The sequence below is a fragment of the Acipenser ruthenus genome, chromosome 8, assembly GCF_902713425.1.
Source record: "Acipenser ruthenus chromosome 8, fAciRut3.2 maternal haplotype, whole genome shotgun sequence".
In the NCBI taxonomy this organism is placed as follows: Eukaryota; Metazoa; Chordata; class Actinopteri; order Acipenseriformes; family Acipenseridae; genus Acipenser; species Acipenser ruthenus.
In genome coordinates this window covers 22,701,021-22,719,427 of record NC_081196.1, presented here as the reverse complement: position 1 = coordinate 22,719,427, position 18,407 = coordinate 22,701,021, and the positions used below count along the sequence as shown (strand labels likewise).

General features: G+C 41.8%; 1 protein-coding gene across 1 annotated transcript in view; it reads left to right on the top strand.

Moving 5' to 3' along the window:
- Positions 1 to 18,407, top strand: part of LOC117407526 (nucleolar pre-ribosomal-associated protein 1-like) — a 102,033-nt gene that overhangs the window by 50,107 nt on the left and 33,519 nt on the right. Inside the window, exon 12 of the mRNA XM_059028717.1 lies at positions 12,372 to 12,501. Coding sequence (XP_058884700.1) covers positions 12,372 to 12,501 — 130 coding nt within the window. The remainder of the gene's footprint in view (positions 1 to 12,371; positions 12,502 to 18,407) is intronic.

Here is an 18,407-nt window from a genome sequence, read left to right as displayed (position 1 = left end):
TTCACTTGAATCCCAGCACGTGAATTAATTCTGTGCAACCCCGTGCTCACATATTACATTTAACCAGCACGTGAAGTGATTTGTGCCCTCCTCGTGCCTAAATACAAATCTACACTTTTTAAATACACGTGAAACACAGACCCGTTTATATCCAGTGTACCAATGACTATACACCAACATTAACACACGCAACATACAACACAACACACAAATGCACACAGGGGCGGGGCACTTTGCCACATATACCCCCCCTTGTGCGCAGCACACATGGCCTCAACGGCCACCTCCCCCCTTAAAAATCCAGCAGTCCAGGACAAAGTCTCGGGCTGGGAAGGGAGGCTTCAGTAGGCCCATGGCTGGCAATGCTGTCAGCTCCCCTGCCGGTAGTGGCACGGCTGACAGCATGCTGGTCCCGTCCTGCAGCGAAAAAGCTGCGGGGGCAGGTGCTCCCCCGACCTCCCCCTTCTTCGTAGCCGGCAGCTCCCTCCTGTGGGGCTCCGGCCACAAGAACTCCTGCAGCGAAACTGCTGCTGGGGAAAGTGGTCTCCTGACCTCTCCTCCTGTCTTTGTAGCCGGTAGCTCCCTTTGGTGGGGCTCCGACCACAGTACTGCCGGCAGCGAAGAAGCTGCAGTGGGAGCAGGTCTCCAGACCTCCCCCACGATCTCCGGCAGCGAAACTGCTGCAGTGGGAGCAGGTCTCCTGACCTCCCCCACTATCTCCGGCAGCGAAACTGCTGCTGGGGTTGGTGGTCTCCAGACCTCCTCCCCCTTCTTCGTGGCCGGCAGCTCCCCTTTCTGGGGCTCCGGCCACCGTACTCCCTGCGGAGGTACGGGCAGCAGAGGCAGCTCCTGCTCCTCTGCTCCGGGCGGTGGCGGAGGCAGAGGCAGCTCCAGCTCCTCTGCTCCTGGCAGTGGTGGAGGCAGAGGTAGCTCCAGCTCCTCTGCTCCTGGCGGTGGTGGAGGCAGAGGCAGCTCCAGCTCCTCTGCTCCTGGCGGTGGTGGAGGCAGAGGCAGCTCCAGCTCCTCTGCTCCTGGCGGTGGTGGAGGCAGAGGCAGCTCCAGCTCCTCTGCTCCTGGCGGTGGTGGAACCAGCAGGTATTCACCCTCTGCTGGTGGAGGTGGGAGGGGCCAGCAGTCCTCCCACTGCGGTGAAGGTGGAACCAGCAGGTATTCACCCTCTGCTGGTGGAGGTGGGAGGGGCAAGCAGTCCTCCCACTGCGGTGGAGGTGGAACCAGCAGGCATTCACCCTCTGCTGGTGGAGGTGGGACCAGCAGGTATTCACCCTCTGCTGGCAGCTTGGGTCCTAGGGCTGTGGAAGCCCCGACTTCCCTCTCTTCGGGCTGTGGACGCACCGACTCCTCCCTTTTGGGCTGTGGACGCCCCGACTCCTCCCTGTTGGGCTGTGGACGCACCGACTCCTCCCTGTTGGGCTGTGGACGCACCGACTCCTCCCTGTTGGGCTGTGGACGCACCGACTCCTCCCTTTTGGGCTGTGGACGTTCGGGCTCCTCCCACTCAGGCGTAGGACGTTCGGGCTCCTCCCACTCAGGCGTAGGACGTTCGGGCTCCTCCCACTCAGGCGTAGGACGTTCGGGCTCCTCCCACTCAGGCGTAGGACGTTTGGGCTCCTCCCGCTTGGGCTGTGGACGCTCAGGCTCCTCCCGCTTGGGCTGTGGAGGCAAAACCAGCAGGCATTCTTCCTCTGCTGGTGGAGACGGGGACAGCAGGCATTCTTCCTCTGCTGGTGGACCTGCTACCTGGGCTGCTGTTCCACTTATAATTGCCTCCAGGTAGCTGAGGACCAAACCCACACCTTCCTCCCAGGTGCTTACGGTCTGTTCCCTTGCATAAGCCTCCCATCGTTCCCTATCCATAAACTGCAGGAACTGGACGACTACTGGTATAGACTGGGCCTCCAGCCCAGCATTTTCCAGCATCCAGTCCCGCACTTTGATGGCGTCTTCTGCCATTTTTTTTTTTATTTTATTATTTTTTTTTAAATCCCAAAACTGCGGTTCCTGCTCTGGCCTGAGTCCTGGAGGCGCTGTCGATCCCACGCAGGACACCACGTGTCACAAAGACGGCCGGAGTGGGTGGCGTCAGACCAGAATCAGGAAGTGACACACAGAGATAGTGGTTGTGATGAGCTGAGTGCAATGGCTGCACTCAGCGTTTATTAACAAATAAAAGGTTTGCAACAACAAAACACAGGACACGGCACTACACGCCAAAATAAAAAGACAAACAAAACGGACTAGACAGTAAACAGACAGACAGACAAACGAAACACGGTGAGTGAGACAGTTCTTTCCTTATTATTATTATTATTATTATTCTTATTATTATTCTTTTTACCTCCTTCTCCACACTCGTTCTCCACTCACCGAACACCTAACCACGAGTGACTAAAAATGTGCCTATTTATACTGTTGTGCTGGGATTCAATTACTAATTAATTATTCACTTGAATCCCAGCACGTGAATTAATTCTGTGCAACCCCGTGCTCACATATTACATTTAACCAGCACGTGAAGTGATTTGTGCCCTCCTCGTGCCTAAATACAAATCTACACTTTTTAAATACACGTGAAACACAGACCCGTTTATATCCAGTGTACCAATGACTATACACCAACATTAACACACGCAACATACAACACAACACACAAATGCACACAGGGGCGGGGCACTTTGCCACAAGTACACATGAGGTTTTTTTTTTTTCTTTATCATAGGGATGCAGTACAGTATACTGTAGTTGTGCAAACATTTGAATATTTTGTATTTTTGTCCTTTTTTGTTATTAGCACTCCACTCTTGAACAATTACAATAATTCTCACAACTGATACTGTCTTTGGCTTTATGGTGTATATTATGAATGTGTGTAATGGAAATATTGCACAGGTGTTTTCGCAGTGTTTTGGTATTTTGGACTGCAGTGGGGTGGTCACCATGTTGATTAGGCTTCATAAAGTGAAGGATCCTGAAACGGTCAAGAAGGAGGATTTGGTGTAACATTTCGATGGCTTAACCCTTTGCAGTCCATTGTCGGACCTGGTCCGACATTGCAATTATTCCTATCCGGTCCATTGTCGGACCCTGTCCGACATCATCAAAAAAACGCAAAAAACTTGTTTCTAGTCGTTTTTTCTCCGGAAAAAGCCGAAAAAAACATTCAATGGCTGAGTGGGAGCGACAGGAGCCGAGACAAGCAGATTTAAAAAAAAAAAAAAAAAAAAAAAAAAGGCCATTGCCATATGGGATGCCATTGTCACTGGCATCCCATATGGGTGGGCATAATGAAACAAGCTGGATGTTACTGTATCAGCGCACAGACTATCACAGACATTTGCAGAGCTTTTTTGAGATGTTATAGTAATAAAATAATGACTTGGATTGCATTATTGAGGAGTTTGGTGATAAAACAAGTGATCAGGAGATGATTGATCGGTATGGGTGGGGCGGGGTTGGAGATGCCTAGTGAGTGCTTTGTTGATATGCCTTTTAAACCCGTTTGACTGTGAAAAAAAAAATACTTTTAAACATATATAGAATGAATAGGCATTCTACAAACACAATTTTATCTCCACACTGTATTATCGGGCTATAACCAACATAACATATCCAATGTTGAGTCCTTGGTTTACAGTGCACACTTGGGATGTCACGGTATCAAATTTTGATGGTATTTGTTAGTTCTAATGAACACAGTGGCTCACCGATGGACAAACGGTGAATAAAAAAAACGTGCCCATATCACCATAAACCGTGTTAACTCGGTAATCATAGTATAGAAAAATGGTTGCGGTTTAAAAACCATGGCAGTTTATACCGCGGTTTACCGTAAAACCAGTATACCGTGACATCCCTAGTACACACAGACAGCATGCATATACACCTCATTTAATACAATTATTATATATTATATTCATCTGTTTAAACGAGGAAACACAATCACATGCATAAAATTTGAAACTAATGTAAATTCCACAATCTGCATATTGTTTTAATGCAATGTTAAGGTCTTATGAAAACAACTAATGGTTCTGAAATGTACATATTTAAAGCAGGTATACATCAGTAGCCTATTCAGTGCTTATTGAAAAATGCATAAAGAGGTTCCTGAACCCTGATCACCAGCTCCCCAAACGAAGACGTTCCTGAACCCTGATCGCCAGCTCCCTAAATGAAGACGTACCTGAACCCTGATCGCCAGCTCCCCAAACGAAGACGTTCCTGAACCCTGATCGGCTCCCCAAACGAAGACGTTCCTGAACCCTGATCGGCTCCCCAAACGAAGACGTTCCTGAACCCTGATCGCCAGCTCCCCAAACGAAGACGTTCCTGAACCCTGATCGGCTCCCCAAACGAAGACGTTCCTGAACCCTGATCGGCTCCCCAAACGAAGACGTTCCTGAACCCTGATCGCCAGCTCCCCAAACGAAGACGTTCCTGAACCCTGATCGCCAGCTCCCCAAACGAAGACGTTCCTGAACCCTGATCGCCAGCTCCCCAAACGAAGACGTTCCTGAACCCTGATCGCCAGCTCCCCAAACGAAGACGTTCCTGAACCCTGATCGCCAGCTCCCCAAACGAAGACGTTCCTGAACCCTGATCGCCAGCTCCCCAAACGAAGACGTTCCTGCTCTCCGAAAGCGGTTTTGTCTTGCATTGTGACAACAGAGGTTATCGATATGATGATAATCTTATTCAAATATTTTAAAATGGCTGGAAGTTTTTTTTTTCCCCTAAAGCTTTCGACTGTTTGTTTATAGAAATGGATAAGGTTTGTTTTCCTAATATAATATCATAATGTTTAGCTAACAGTGAATTGCAAAATTAATTCAGCTGCGTGTTGTTCAAAAAGTTCATGAAGAGATAAATGATTAAAGCAACTGCTGAATACAAATGTGTGGCTGCATACAGACGTGCTCAAATTTGTTGGTGCCCCTCCACAAAAAACAAAGAATGCACAATTTTCTCTGAAATAACTTGAAACTGACAAAAGTAATTGGCATCCACCATTGTTTATTCCATATTTAATAGAAATCAGACTTTGCTTTTGATTTTTTATTCAACATAATATTGTAAATAAGAAAACAAATGAAAATGGTATGGACAAAAATGATGGGACCTAATATTTTGTTGCACAACCTTTAGAGGGAATCACTGCAATCAAACGTTTTCTGTAGCTCTCAATGAGACTTCTGCACCTGTTAACAGGTAGTTTGGCCCACTCTTCCTGAGCAAACTGCTCCAGCTGTCTCAGGTTTGATGGGTGCCTTCTCCAGACTGCAAGTTTCAGCTCTTTCCATAGATGTTCGATAGGATTCAGATCAGGACTCATAGAAGGCCACTTCAGAATAGTCCAATGTTTTGTTCTTATCCATTCTTGGGTGCTTTTAGCTGTGTGTTTTGGGTCATTATCCTGTTGGAGGACCCATGACCTGCGACTGAGACAGAGCTTTCTGACACTGGGCAGTACGTTTCGCTCCAGAATGCCTTGATAGTCTTGAGATTTCATTGTGCCCTGCACAGATTCAAGGCACCCTGTGCCAGGCGCAGCAAAGCAGCCCCAAAACATAACCGAGCCTCCTCCATGTTTCACTGTAGGTATGGTGTTCTTTTCTTTGAAAGCTTCATTTTTTCGTCTGTGAACATAGAGCTGATGTGACTTGCCAAAAAGCTCCAGTTTTGACTCATCTGTCCAAAGGACATTCTCCCAGAAGGATTGTGGCTTGTCAGTATGCATTTTAGCAAATTCCAGTCTGGCTGTTTTATGTTTTTCTGTCAAAAGTGGAGTCCTCCTGGGTCTTCTTCCATGGAGCCCACTTTCGCTCAAAAAGCGACGGATGGTGCGATCAGAAACTGATGTACCTTCACCTTGGAGTTCAGCTTGTATCTCTTTGGCAGTTATCCTTGGTTCTTTCTCTACCATTCGCACTATCCTTCTGTTCAATCTGGGGTCGATTTTCCTCTTGCGGCCGCGCCCAGGGAGGTTGGCTACAGTTCCATGGACCTTAAACTTCTTAATAATATTTGCAACTGTTGTCACAGGAACATCAAGCTGCTTGGAGATGGTCTTGTAGCCTTTACCTTTACCATGCTTGTCTATTATTTTCTTTCTGATCTCCTCAGACAACTCTCTCCTTTGCTTTCTCTGGTCCATGTTCAGTGTGGTGCACACAATGATACCAAACAGCACAGTGACTACTTTTCTCCATTTAAATAGGCTGAATGACTGATTACAAGATTGGAGACATGTGTGATACTAATTAAAGAAACTAATTAGTTTGAAATATCACTATAATCCAATTATTTATGATCTTTTCTAAGGGGTACCAACAAATGTGTCCAGGCCATTTTAGAATATCTTTGTAGAATAAGCAATAATTCATCTCTTTTCACAGCTTCTTTGCTTTATTCTATGACATACCAAAGGCATGCAAGTATACATGATAAAATAGCTTTTAATTTCATCACTTTTCAGGAGGAATGAAGCATTATTTCAATGAGCTGTAAGGGTACCAACAAATTTGAGCACGTCTGTATCTTTCTGTTTTAGTTTTTCACCTGTCTTCTGTGATCACTTGCCCTTATAAATGTTAACATCGACACAGGCTCCACTGACAGCCAGCGTCCTTGCATGGTCCTAAAGTGCGCGAACAGCGCCAGCACCACCACTTTACCCATTCATGAAAATCGGGCCCAATATGTGTCATAATTTGGCAACTTAATTTACTCTTGCGAAGCTTCGATGACAAAATCGTCCATATAAGTAGCCGATATGTTAATAAATTATTCGTAGGCAATATCTCAAAGTTTATCATGAGTGTTTGTGTCTGGTTTTGACTCCTATTGTACTATGGTGAAAAAAAAGTTACTAGTTTTCCCATCACAGTATGTTCTGGATGAAGAAAACAATGCCGAATCAATATGGGTCAGAATAATGGACAAAAATTCAAAGGGCATAATAATAGGAGCATGCTATAGACCGCCAAACTCAGACTCCGAGCAAAATAATCTGTTATACAATGACATTAGAAATGCGTGTAGCAAAGGAGAAGCCATACTAATGGAGGATTTCAACTTCCCCCATATAAAATGGGAAAACCCAGTGGGGAGCAAGACGGACGAAATTGAAATGGTGGAAATGACAAATGACTGCTTCCTAACGCAATTTGTCAAGGTACCGACTAAAGGGGAGGTATGCCTTGATTTAGTTTTTTCAAATAACGAAGACAGAATAACTAAAACAGAGGTCAGAGAAGCATTGGCAAACTCATACCACAACATGTTGATTTTTAAAACCCAAAAAGTAATGACTAAAGCTATTTTACAATTTTAGAAAAGCAAACTATGAATGTATGAAAAAGAGAAGTAGATTGGAGTAAAATAGAGAAAACATCCACAGAAAAAGGATGGCTGTTTTTTAAAAATGTAGTACTAGAGGTGCAAAACAATTACATCCCAAAAGTAGACAAATCTAAATCTAAAACAAAATGGCCAAAATGGTTTAATAGATCAATTAAAAAAATATTCAGCGAAAAAAGGCACTTTACAGAGCGTTTAAAAGGGACCAACGAAGGAGTACTTGGAACTGCAAACGCAAGTCAAAAAGGAAGTTAGAAAGGTTGAGAGATAGAAATGAGCATTGCTAAGGAAGCTAAAACCAATTCCAAGACGTTTTTCCAATATTATAACAGCAAGAGAACATTCAAAAGAGGAGGCAAAATGGCAAAATTATAGATAAAGAGAAAGCAAATATATTAAATTATTACTTTTCACAAGTTTTTACAAAGGAGGATATGGGCAACATGCCCCACATGTCGACATGTTCCTATCCTGTTTTAAATAACTTTAGCATAACAGAGGCAGAAGTGTTAAAGGGACCAGGAGCTAAAATAAACAAATCCCCTGGGCCGGATGAGATCCTCCCAATAGTACTCAAAGAAATGAAAGAAGTTATTTACAAACCACTAATCAAGATCATGCAACAGTTCTCTTGACACGGGTTGTACCGACAGACTGGAGAATTGCAAACATAATACCGATACACAAAAAGGGAGACAAAACCGAACCAGGTAACTACAGACCAATAAGCCTGACTTCTATTTTATGTAAACTTATGGAAACTATAATAAGATCCAAAATGGAAAATTACCTATATTGTAACAGAATCCTGGGATACAGCGTGGTTTTAAGAAAGGGAGATCATGTCTAACTAACTTGCTTGATTTTTTTTGAGGATACAATATCGACAACGGATAATTGCAAAGCATATGACATGGTTTATTTAGATTTCCAGAAAGCTTTTGACAAAGTCCCGCATAATAGATTCATTCTCAAACTGAACGCAGTAGGGATTCAAGGAAATACATGCACATGGATTAGGGAGTGGTTAACATGTAGAAAACAGAAAGTACTGATTAGAGAAACCTCAAAATGGAGCGAGATAACCAGTGGTGTACCACAGAGATCAGTATTAGGTCCTCTGGTATTCCTAATCTACATTAATAATTTAGATTCTGGTATAGTAAGCAAACTTGTTAAATTTGCAGACGACACAAAATAGGAGGAGTGGCAAACACTGTTGCAGCAGCAAAGGTCATTCAAAATGATCTAGACAGCATTCAGAACTGGGCAGACACATGGCAAATTACATTTAATAGAGAAAAGTGTAAAGTAGTGCATGCAGGCAATAAAAATGTGCGTTATAAATATCATATAGGAGATACTGAAATTGAAGAAGGGAACTATGAAAAAGACCTAGGAGTTTGTTGACTCAGAAATGTCTTCATCTAGACAATGTGGGGAAACTATAAAAAAGGCCAACAAGATGCTTGGCTATATTCTGAAAAGTGTTAAATTTAAATCAGGGAAGTAATGTTAAAACTTTACAATGCATTAGTAAGACCTCATCTAGAGTATTGTGTTCAGTTCTGGTCACCTCGTTACAAAAAGGATATTGCTACTCTAGAAAGAGTGTAAAGAAGAGCGACCAGAATTATCCCAGGTTTAAAAGGCATGTCGTATGCAGACAGGCTAAAAGAATTGAATCTATTCAGTCTTGAACAAAGAAGACTACGCGGTGATCTGATTCAAGCATTGAAAATCCTAAAAGGATTATAGACAGTGTCGACCCAGGGGACTTTTTCAACCTGAAAAAAGAAACAAGGGGACCAGGGGTCACAAATGGAGATGGGGCATTCAGATCAGAAAATAGGAGGCACTTTTTTACACAGAGAATTGTGAGGGTCTGGAACCAACTCCCCAGTAATGTTGTTGAAGCTGACACCCTGGGATCTTTCAAGAAGCTGCTTGATGAGATTCTGGGATCAATAAGCTACTAACAACCAAACGAGCAAGATGGCCCAAATGGCCTCCTTTCGTTTGTGAACTTTCTTCTGTTCTTATGTTAACTCTACTTGTAGACAATCCAATTAATATTAACTAAACAAGTGTAAAGATTCCCCATGTTTTTTTCGTTTTTTGAAAGAAAAATGAACATAACTAAAAAGAAAAAATAGGTCTTTAGCAATCTGATTATTTACATTTTTGCAACCTAAATTGTTTTCTGAAAAATAATTTCTAAAACTTCCATTTGAGAGAATTATTTGTAAATCTAATACACACTGTGTTTGTAGCCATAATGAACTTGAGTCGCATCTGAAAAGAACATGTCCTGTCATAGAGAACTTTTTAAACCAGGCAACAAACACTCATAAGCAGTGGTTTTCAACCATTTCATCTCAAGTACCAGTGTTTCTAGCAGCGACCACCAGGTGTACAAGTAATTATGTGCAATCTTAAACTGCTGTTATAAAACCCCATTACAACCAGGTTTTGTTGTGTCTGTACTCACGTGTTAGTTGTCTCATTCTGCTGAATGGTTGCCTCATGCAGCTGATGACTGCAATTAATTCAACATGTTTATATTTTAAATATTTTGCAAGTGTTGTGTCTGGAATTGGTGACCGCATCATTAATTGTGTACAGCTGTAATATGGGAATAGCATGCTGCAGCTTGCATTCTCAGTGTTGGTGAAGTAAGACAGACAGGTCTTATGATCTAGACTACTGCAACTCCCTCCTGGCTGGCCTCCCTGCGTCCGCCACCCGTCCGCTCCAGCTCATCCAGAACTCTGCTGCCCGCTTGGTGTTCTCGCTGCCTCGCTTCGCCCACGCTACGCCACTACTCCGCTCGCTCCACTGGCTCCCGATCACCGCTCGCATCCAGTTCAAGACTATTGTACTAGCCTACAGATGCCTTGACCAGACTGCACCCAGCTACCTCCAGACCCTCATCTCTCCCTACACCCCCACTCGACCTCTCCGCTCCGCCTGCACTAGAAAACTAGCTCTACCTCCTCTACGCTCCCCTGCCTCCAGAGCCCGCTCCTTCTCCACCCTTGCTCCGCAGTGGTGGAATGACCTTCCTACAGATGTCAGGACTGCCCAGTCCCTGACCACATTCCGGCGCCTCCTTAAGACTCACCTCTTCAAACAGCACCTGTAGAACTCCTCTGTTTGTATCCTGGGACACTATCACCCTTCATGTAAATGTGCTTTATTTTGCTCTTATCTGCCCCCTATTTTACTGCATTTAATCCTGTACTTCAGAATACTGTAATCTGCCAAGTGTTTAACCTGTAGTACTTTGTATTTAATCATATCCTGATGTAACTATCACTATTTAATCATATCCTGATGTAACTATCACTATTATCTGCTGTATTATTGAATTGTGGTTTGTCACACTTGTACTTTGCTTGAACAAAAGTTATTGTATTTCTTGCTCTTATTGTATTACTTGTATTGTAACACTTGAAATGTATTTGCTTACGATTGTAAGTCGCCCTGGATAAGGGCGTCTGCTAAGAAATAAATAATAATAATAATAATAATTTACATACCGTTTATTTTTCAGTAAAAAAGTTTAAATTGCAGTGAGTTTGTTCTGCTGTATTTACATATTAAATACACCACAGCAAGCACATTGTCATACATTTTCATTAGCACAATCTGAGAACTAAATTTAGTAAATAGTGTTTTTTTTGTTTTGTTTACTGCAGTCAAGTAAGCTGCAGTAGATAGTACAGTAATTACAGTCCCAAGTATTTCTGTGTGTTCTGCTTTCACATTTTTTAAGTGGTCAGTTTGAGAAATAAACTTTGTTTTCCCTGCATTAGTACAAAACTCATGCTACATACTGTTGTACATAATGGTAACTGTGCTCTTAAATTACCGTGCCTGCTTCTTTGGCTGAAGAGATATTATCAGCTCATCATCTAACTATGGAATCTTGTGCAATTAAATCATACTTAAACTCCTGACGGTAAACAATGTAACTAAATCTATTATATCTGGGATGCAAGACACAACAGACGAAAAAAATCAATTTGTGTTGACTCAAAACTTTATTTAGGCACTCTACGATTTGACTGGTGAACGATAATGTTGGTCTTTTGGAGTTACAAGGATACTTACTTACAAAGATAACTTTTCTCAGCTTGGTACGGTAACCTTTTCACTTCTTTGTTTGTTTAATTCTTGCGCTTTTTGCTGCATTACAGCCTTTCATTAATTATTTTCTTTATTTTAAGTTTCCAGGGCATTTTGTTCATAGCACATGTGCAATACACAAACCTTAAGTGTGTTTTTATTTGTTGCTGTTCTTGTGCTATGTTTCTTAAGTGCAAGTGTTCATTTTAAGCTACTTTTTTACACAACAGTAGCCTACTCACATATGTTTGGTCACCATCACAACTTTTTGCAAGAAACTGGGGTTCCCGTATTCGGCTGGTGTAAATACAGCACCTGTCTGTGATTGAGTTGTACAAACAGATTTATACATTACGATGGTGTGATTGACGGATCATTGTGTTTTGAGGAATCATATCGTCATAAAGAACTGTTGGTGCGTACCAGTGGCAAGCCTGTTGCGTACCAGTAAAGGTACGCGTACCACAGGTTGAAAACCACTGCTTTGTAGCAGCGGTTCTCAAACCTTGCGGTACTGCAACCCCCTTCTACCAATTAAAATTACTTAGTGACCCCACTGCCCTGTGTTCCTGCAGAATAGTTAATTACATTACTTCCTTGATGGGAGGGATGAACTCCTTAATGGAGGAACACAAATGATTGTAATGAGGCTCTGTGTGGCTGAGGTAAAGGCGAACGTCGTCTTCAACAGTTAGGCAGGTCCTGTAGTTGCTTTTTGAGTGCAGAAAAACCTGATTCACAAAGGCAGGTTGTAATGAAAAACATTGCCATTCAGTGTGACAGGTCTGCTCAAAATGTAGTGTCCGTCAGATTGGGTGCAGAATTCGGAAATGATGCTTTCATTTGTTTGGGTTTCTTTTAAGGTTTTGCCTGACTTGACCAACATAGTGGCAACATGGCAGTCCCTTAATAAGAGAGAAAAAGTGGACGATGGAGGAAAGGTGGAAGAAAAGGTTTCCAGTAAACAAGCAGCCGAGGAGCTTCAGGAGCATGGTAACACGTTTCTTTCAATATATTAATTTGTGATTAATTAGTACTTTTGTATTGTTAAATCAATATGTCCTCAAATCACTGTTTAGTGAGAAATGTGAATTGTGTCTTGGACTAAGTGTGTGTATATAAAAAATTATCCAATTTATAAAAAAAAAACTTTCATAATGAAAAAATACAAAGGGTAATTTGGCAAAAAGTAACTATTAAGGGTATTTTTTACTAAAGTCTGTCACCCTTGGTCGCGCTAGTCTGTGTCCTGTAATTAAAGCTTTTTTAAAGCCCTCTGCCATGTGTTTCGTAATTTAGGGTAAGCTAAGTAAGTGGTGAAGCGAACGTTTAATCAGTCCATTTTTAAATGCTAAATGAACTATTATTTCAGAAATTTAGATTATTATTACACGGCACTGCTTCTAATTCTTCAAATTTACAGTTGCAAAGGATTTACAATTTTGTTATGGTGCATTGCTGGACATTCGATTTCAGGAAAAAAAAAGGTATGCTGTTTTAAAGCTAGCACATTGTAACCCCTTTCATGAAAGCACACGTTTTACTAGTTAAAGCAGAACTACGCAAGGTAGTACACACAAAATAAATGAAAACAGAAATCGATTCACTTCTATAACGTGTTTCGTTCACTACTTGGTTCATAACGCAGAGAGCTGCTACTTGAACCATGTACATAGCGACTTGCCCGTTTTTTTTTTTAATAACACAGAATTACAAAACAGCAACGGTCATTGAAAAGTCTATATAAATTAGCAATGTATATGTACACTGAAGACATGGCAAGAGTCAGAATGTGTATTGCACCTTTGCATTTTAAAGTATTGCAATTAAGCGTAGAATCAGATCTCCTTATACCATATATGATCATAGATTATGTGTAAATCTGGTATACGTTGTGTGGTTTTTTTTTTTTTTTTTTTTTTTAACTAAGCTGTAAATTAAAGGAAATTTAAATGTAGGTCTACATTATTTGAAGGATATTCACATGTATGTGAAATAGCGGACAGCGACGCATCTAAAAGAAATTCAATTGCAGCTGCCAAAGAAATGGCCTGAAAACCCGCTGTTTGATATTTGTGGAATGCCTAAATGATCCAAACACAGTGGAATGCAAACCGTACAAGTGGCTCTTAACATATGAAGGCACAACCAATTTCAGTACTTGATGTAAGTTCACGTTATTATTATCGGGGACGAATTGCATTAGCATGGAGCTCACAGATGAAAATCAGATGGAAAATCACACACGTGAGAGTCCTGGAGGCGCGGTCATATTGAGCTCAGTCTAACAGAGTCCCTCCCGATACAGTACATCTTTCTCGTGGCTTAGTGCTGGGAGGTGCACAGTAAAAAGAATGGCAACAGTAATACATTATGGTAATGAGTCATTTGAATTGTGACAGAACGGGCCAGCTGATGCTGAGCAATTACTTCCACTGGAATTGATAACGAAGCGTTACCAGTATGTCTCGTGTGCTATGATGTTCTGTCGAATGAAAGCTTAAAGCCCGCTAATCTTTGCCGTCATCTTGAGACTAAACATGGGGAATACGTGTCCAAGCCAATTGAATTTTTTGAAAACAAGCTCAAAGAATTTCAAAGTAGCAAGAAAATGATGGAATGCACATCTAAAGGCAGTGATAATGCAAAGGCGGTGGAGGCCTCCTACCGGGTAGCTAGGCTCATAGCAAAGACAGGGAAGCCGCACACAATCGGGTGGAGTTGATACTGCCAGCGGCTAAGGAGATGGTCGGTGTTATGCTGGGAGAGGGCACCTGCAAGCAAATTAGCATGATTTCATTGTCGGATAACACAGTTCAACGCAGAATCGATGAGATGGCCCACAACGTGTGTGATCATCTACTAGCGAGAATACGAACCAGACGATTTTATGTACTTCAACTGGATGAATCAACGGACATTCCAAACCTTTCAAACCTGCTCGCCTATGTAAGGTATGAACACAATGGAGAGATAGATGAGGACTTTCTTTTTTGTAAATCGTTGCCCACACGGTCAACTGCAGAGGCTATTTTTGATATGCTGAACAGTTTCATTATTGAAAATGGGATTGATTGGTCAAAATGTGTAGGACTTCGCACAGATGGGGCCCGTGCGATGTTAGGCCAACACAGTGGGGTTGTTACTCGTGTAAGAGCTGTGGCTCCGCGAGCAGCATCCATAGGGAGGCGTTAACTGCAAAGAAAATGCCTGCTGATCTCAAGACCGTTTTGGAGGAAGCGGTTAAAATAGTTAACTACATCAAGGCCCGTCCACTGAATTCGCGAATATTTGCAGCTCTCTGTGATGAGATGGGCAGTGATCACCATCAACTACTTCTGCACACTGAGGTCCGCTGGCTGTCCCGAGGAAAGGCACTTACTCGTCTTTTTGATTTGCATGATGAATTGAGAATTTTTTTACTTGACTGAAAGTTTGAGCTTTCACAGCGTTTTGGTGATTTTCAGTGGCTTGCCAAATTGGCATATATGGCAGATATTTTCGATCACTTGAATGGTCTCAATCTGCGCCTTCAGGGAAAATCAATGACATTATTTCATGTGCAAGACAAAATAGAGGCGATGATCAAGAAAATAGAGATGTGGGCCTGTGGCAATGTGCCCCGCCCCTGTGTGCATTTGTGTGTTATATGTTGTATGTTGCGTGCGTGTGTTAATGTTGGTGTATAGATTGGTACACGGGATATAAACGGGTCTGTGTTTCACGTGTGATTTAAAAAGGTAGATTTGTATTTAGGCACGAGGAGGGCACAAATCACTTCACGTGCTGGTTAAATGTAATATGTGAGCACGGGGTTGCACAGAATTAATTCACGTGCTGGGATTCAAGTGAATAATTAATTAGTAATTGAATCCCAGCACAACAGTATATATAGATGCACATTTCTTTCACTCGGGGTTGGGTGTTCGGTGAGTGGAGAACGAGTATGGAGAAGGAGAAACTAAAATAGTAAAAGAACGTAAATATAAGTATATGCTCACCGTGTTTGTTTGTCTGTCTAGTCCGTTTTGTTCGTCTATTTATTTTGGCGTATAGTGCCGTGTCCCGTGTTTTTGGTTCAAACCTTTTGTTTTTCTGTTCTGTTTAATGATTAAATGCTGAGCGCGATCACACGCTCAGATTAACCAAAACTCCAAGTCTCTGTGTGTTACTTCCTGGCTCTGGTCTGACACCACCCACTCCGGCCGTCTTTGTGACAGGGCCAAACGACTTGAGAAGTCTAATTATGACTCGTTTGCGAATCTGTCAGATTTTTTGGTCACAGCAGAGATGCAGCTTCCAAAAAGTGTGAAACATATCATCAGAGAGCACCTCCAAAGTTTGAAAACAAACCTACGTGACTATTTCCCTGTGCCCGACACAAAATTCAACTGGATACGAAATCCCTTTGCAAGCCTTGATGATGACATCATCTCAGGCCTGACCTCGACAGAGCAAGACTGTCCTGTGACAGTGCTTTAAACAGGATTTTTCTCGGCAATACCTCACAGACTTTTGGTTTAAAGTTGCTTCGGAATACCCAGCACTGTCCAACAAAGCAGTAACGTTTCTGATGCCTTTTCCCACAACCTACCTTTACGAAACTGGATTTTCAGCACTTGTCGCATTGAAGACAAAATATCGGAGTAAACTTCACGTTGAACCCGATCTCCGATTGAGACTGTCATCACTGGAACCTGACATCGAGCATTTTGACGTATGCGAAACAACATCAGCCTTCTCATTAGGTAAGTGTTATCTTTTTCCCACTGGTAGGCCTACTGCAGGTAAATGTACTGTGATAAGTGCAATACGTTTGTGAGTAAGCATAATAAATTATTAGAAATAGCTGCGTTTTTAATACCCCTTGATATACAAGTTTGACTCCCGTCAGCCATTGGCTATGTTAAAAATGTTTAAAATGGCTTGCTTTCGTAGTGGTCCGCAAAAGCTTTCGATGACGATGTAGTGGTCCGCATGAAGGAAAAGGTTGGGAACCGCTTATATATAATATAAAATTAGAGATCGGCACAGGTAGAAAATCTGGAATTGGGTACCGGCCGAGAAAAATAGGGTAATGATTTAAAAAAAAAAAAGAACAGCTGTATTAATGTTTTAAGTGCATGATACATATTTTAAATACTATATGGTACACATACATTTAGTCCCTTCAGATCTGTAGACTTGTGTAACCTTTTTCAGTACTGGAAACATCGAAATAATAATAAAAAACATCTTGGTTTGAATACAGTTATTAATGTTAAATGCATTTCATGCTGCAGGATTCTTTGCTACATCTATTGGCCATATTCTGCTGTTGTTTTTAACATGGCTGTTCTGTTCAGTTTTAAAACTAATGCAGTAGTACAGCACCGCTATTACGTTATGGACTGTTGCAATATGTACCGTAAATTGAGCCAGCTGGGTTTTGACAGCAGTTGCAAGAGACACATGTGCGTCTGTTTGTTTGTAACAATAAAATGCCATTCCTGTTCACTAAATTCTGTCTTGTGAATGCATAACAGTGGCATCCAAAGCACTGGGTGGAATTTCTTTACCAAGCAAGAGAAAATGGAATTTGCAAACTCTGCCAAGGAAATATTTCATTCAAAGGAGGAAGCACAGTTACTTAATGTGCTCCACATTTATTTATTTTTAAATAAAGGCTATTTATTATATCTTTTTGGTAAGAAACTATATCTACGCAATAACTGTAGATAAAGCAGTCCGTATTGGAAGCCACACGGTTATTATTAATGGATCACAGAGTTATCACTGACATAAACCAACAGGATGTTATGATGTTTTCTTTCTGATTTAGTTCCTGAGACGAGTCGCAGCAGTTATTATTATTGAGGTGTACTTGCCGCTCGTTGTGTGTTATTGTTTTCTGTAAAACATTGATATCCGAACAGTTAAGAAAAGGCTTAATTCAAAAGCTTGTTTTAACATTGTCTATCACGCTGGCCAGAGACCTGTGCTTACAACTGTATTGTCATGTTTTCTACATTTTCTTTAAATTCTCAAATTAATAAATCGAAACTGGGTAGTAAAGAGACCCGGGTAGCGTAGGGTAATTTAAAACCTGGGTACCCGTGCCGATCTCTCTCCTCTCTCCTCTCTCCCTCTCCCTCCCTCCCTCCCTCTCTCTCTCTCTCTCTCTCTCTCTCTCTCTCTCTCTCTCTCTCTCTCTCTCTCTCTCTCTCTCACACACACACACACACACAATGTTCTCCCCGTGATGAAAAAAATGCTGATGCTACTGTGCAAGACTAGATCAGTTGCGTGTTGCTGGGTGAAAAGAAAATCTTGGAACCACATGACAGCTGTCTTACGTCTTGACACAACATTTAACCAATCAGAGAGTTGAAGGGGCAGGTTTTCTGTGTTAAGAGGCTAAAACGTTAACAATGACTGCTAAAAAAAAAAAAAAGCAATTATTTTCAAAGCAAAAATAGTGACAACGAATGCAGGGGGTCAAAATAAGTCGGTGATCAGCGCTATCCATCGCCTAATACTATATTTGCGCCGGCTACTTTATTAAAAATAAAATATTAAGATTATTTTCGGGTATTATCATTCAGTCCAGTTTGTCGTATTATTGTACTGTAAGGTGATATATAGTACATAATAGCTATACATATGCACAAAAAAAAAGGCGTATTCCTTTTGTTGTGATATCTTAAATATGTACCCAGGTGCTTGTGAGAGATATTGGGGGTTCATATATAGAGGCTGTACACCTTTAAGAAGAAAGGTGTGATGGGATATCAGCTGTTGTCAGCTGACATACAAATGCTTAAGTGCAGAGGTGCTGGATTATTATACTCCGATTTTACTCCAGTTATGATGGTGACCAAACATGTGTGAGTACTGTTGTGTAAAAAAAAAAAAAAAAA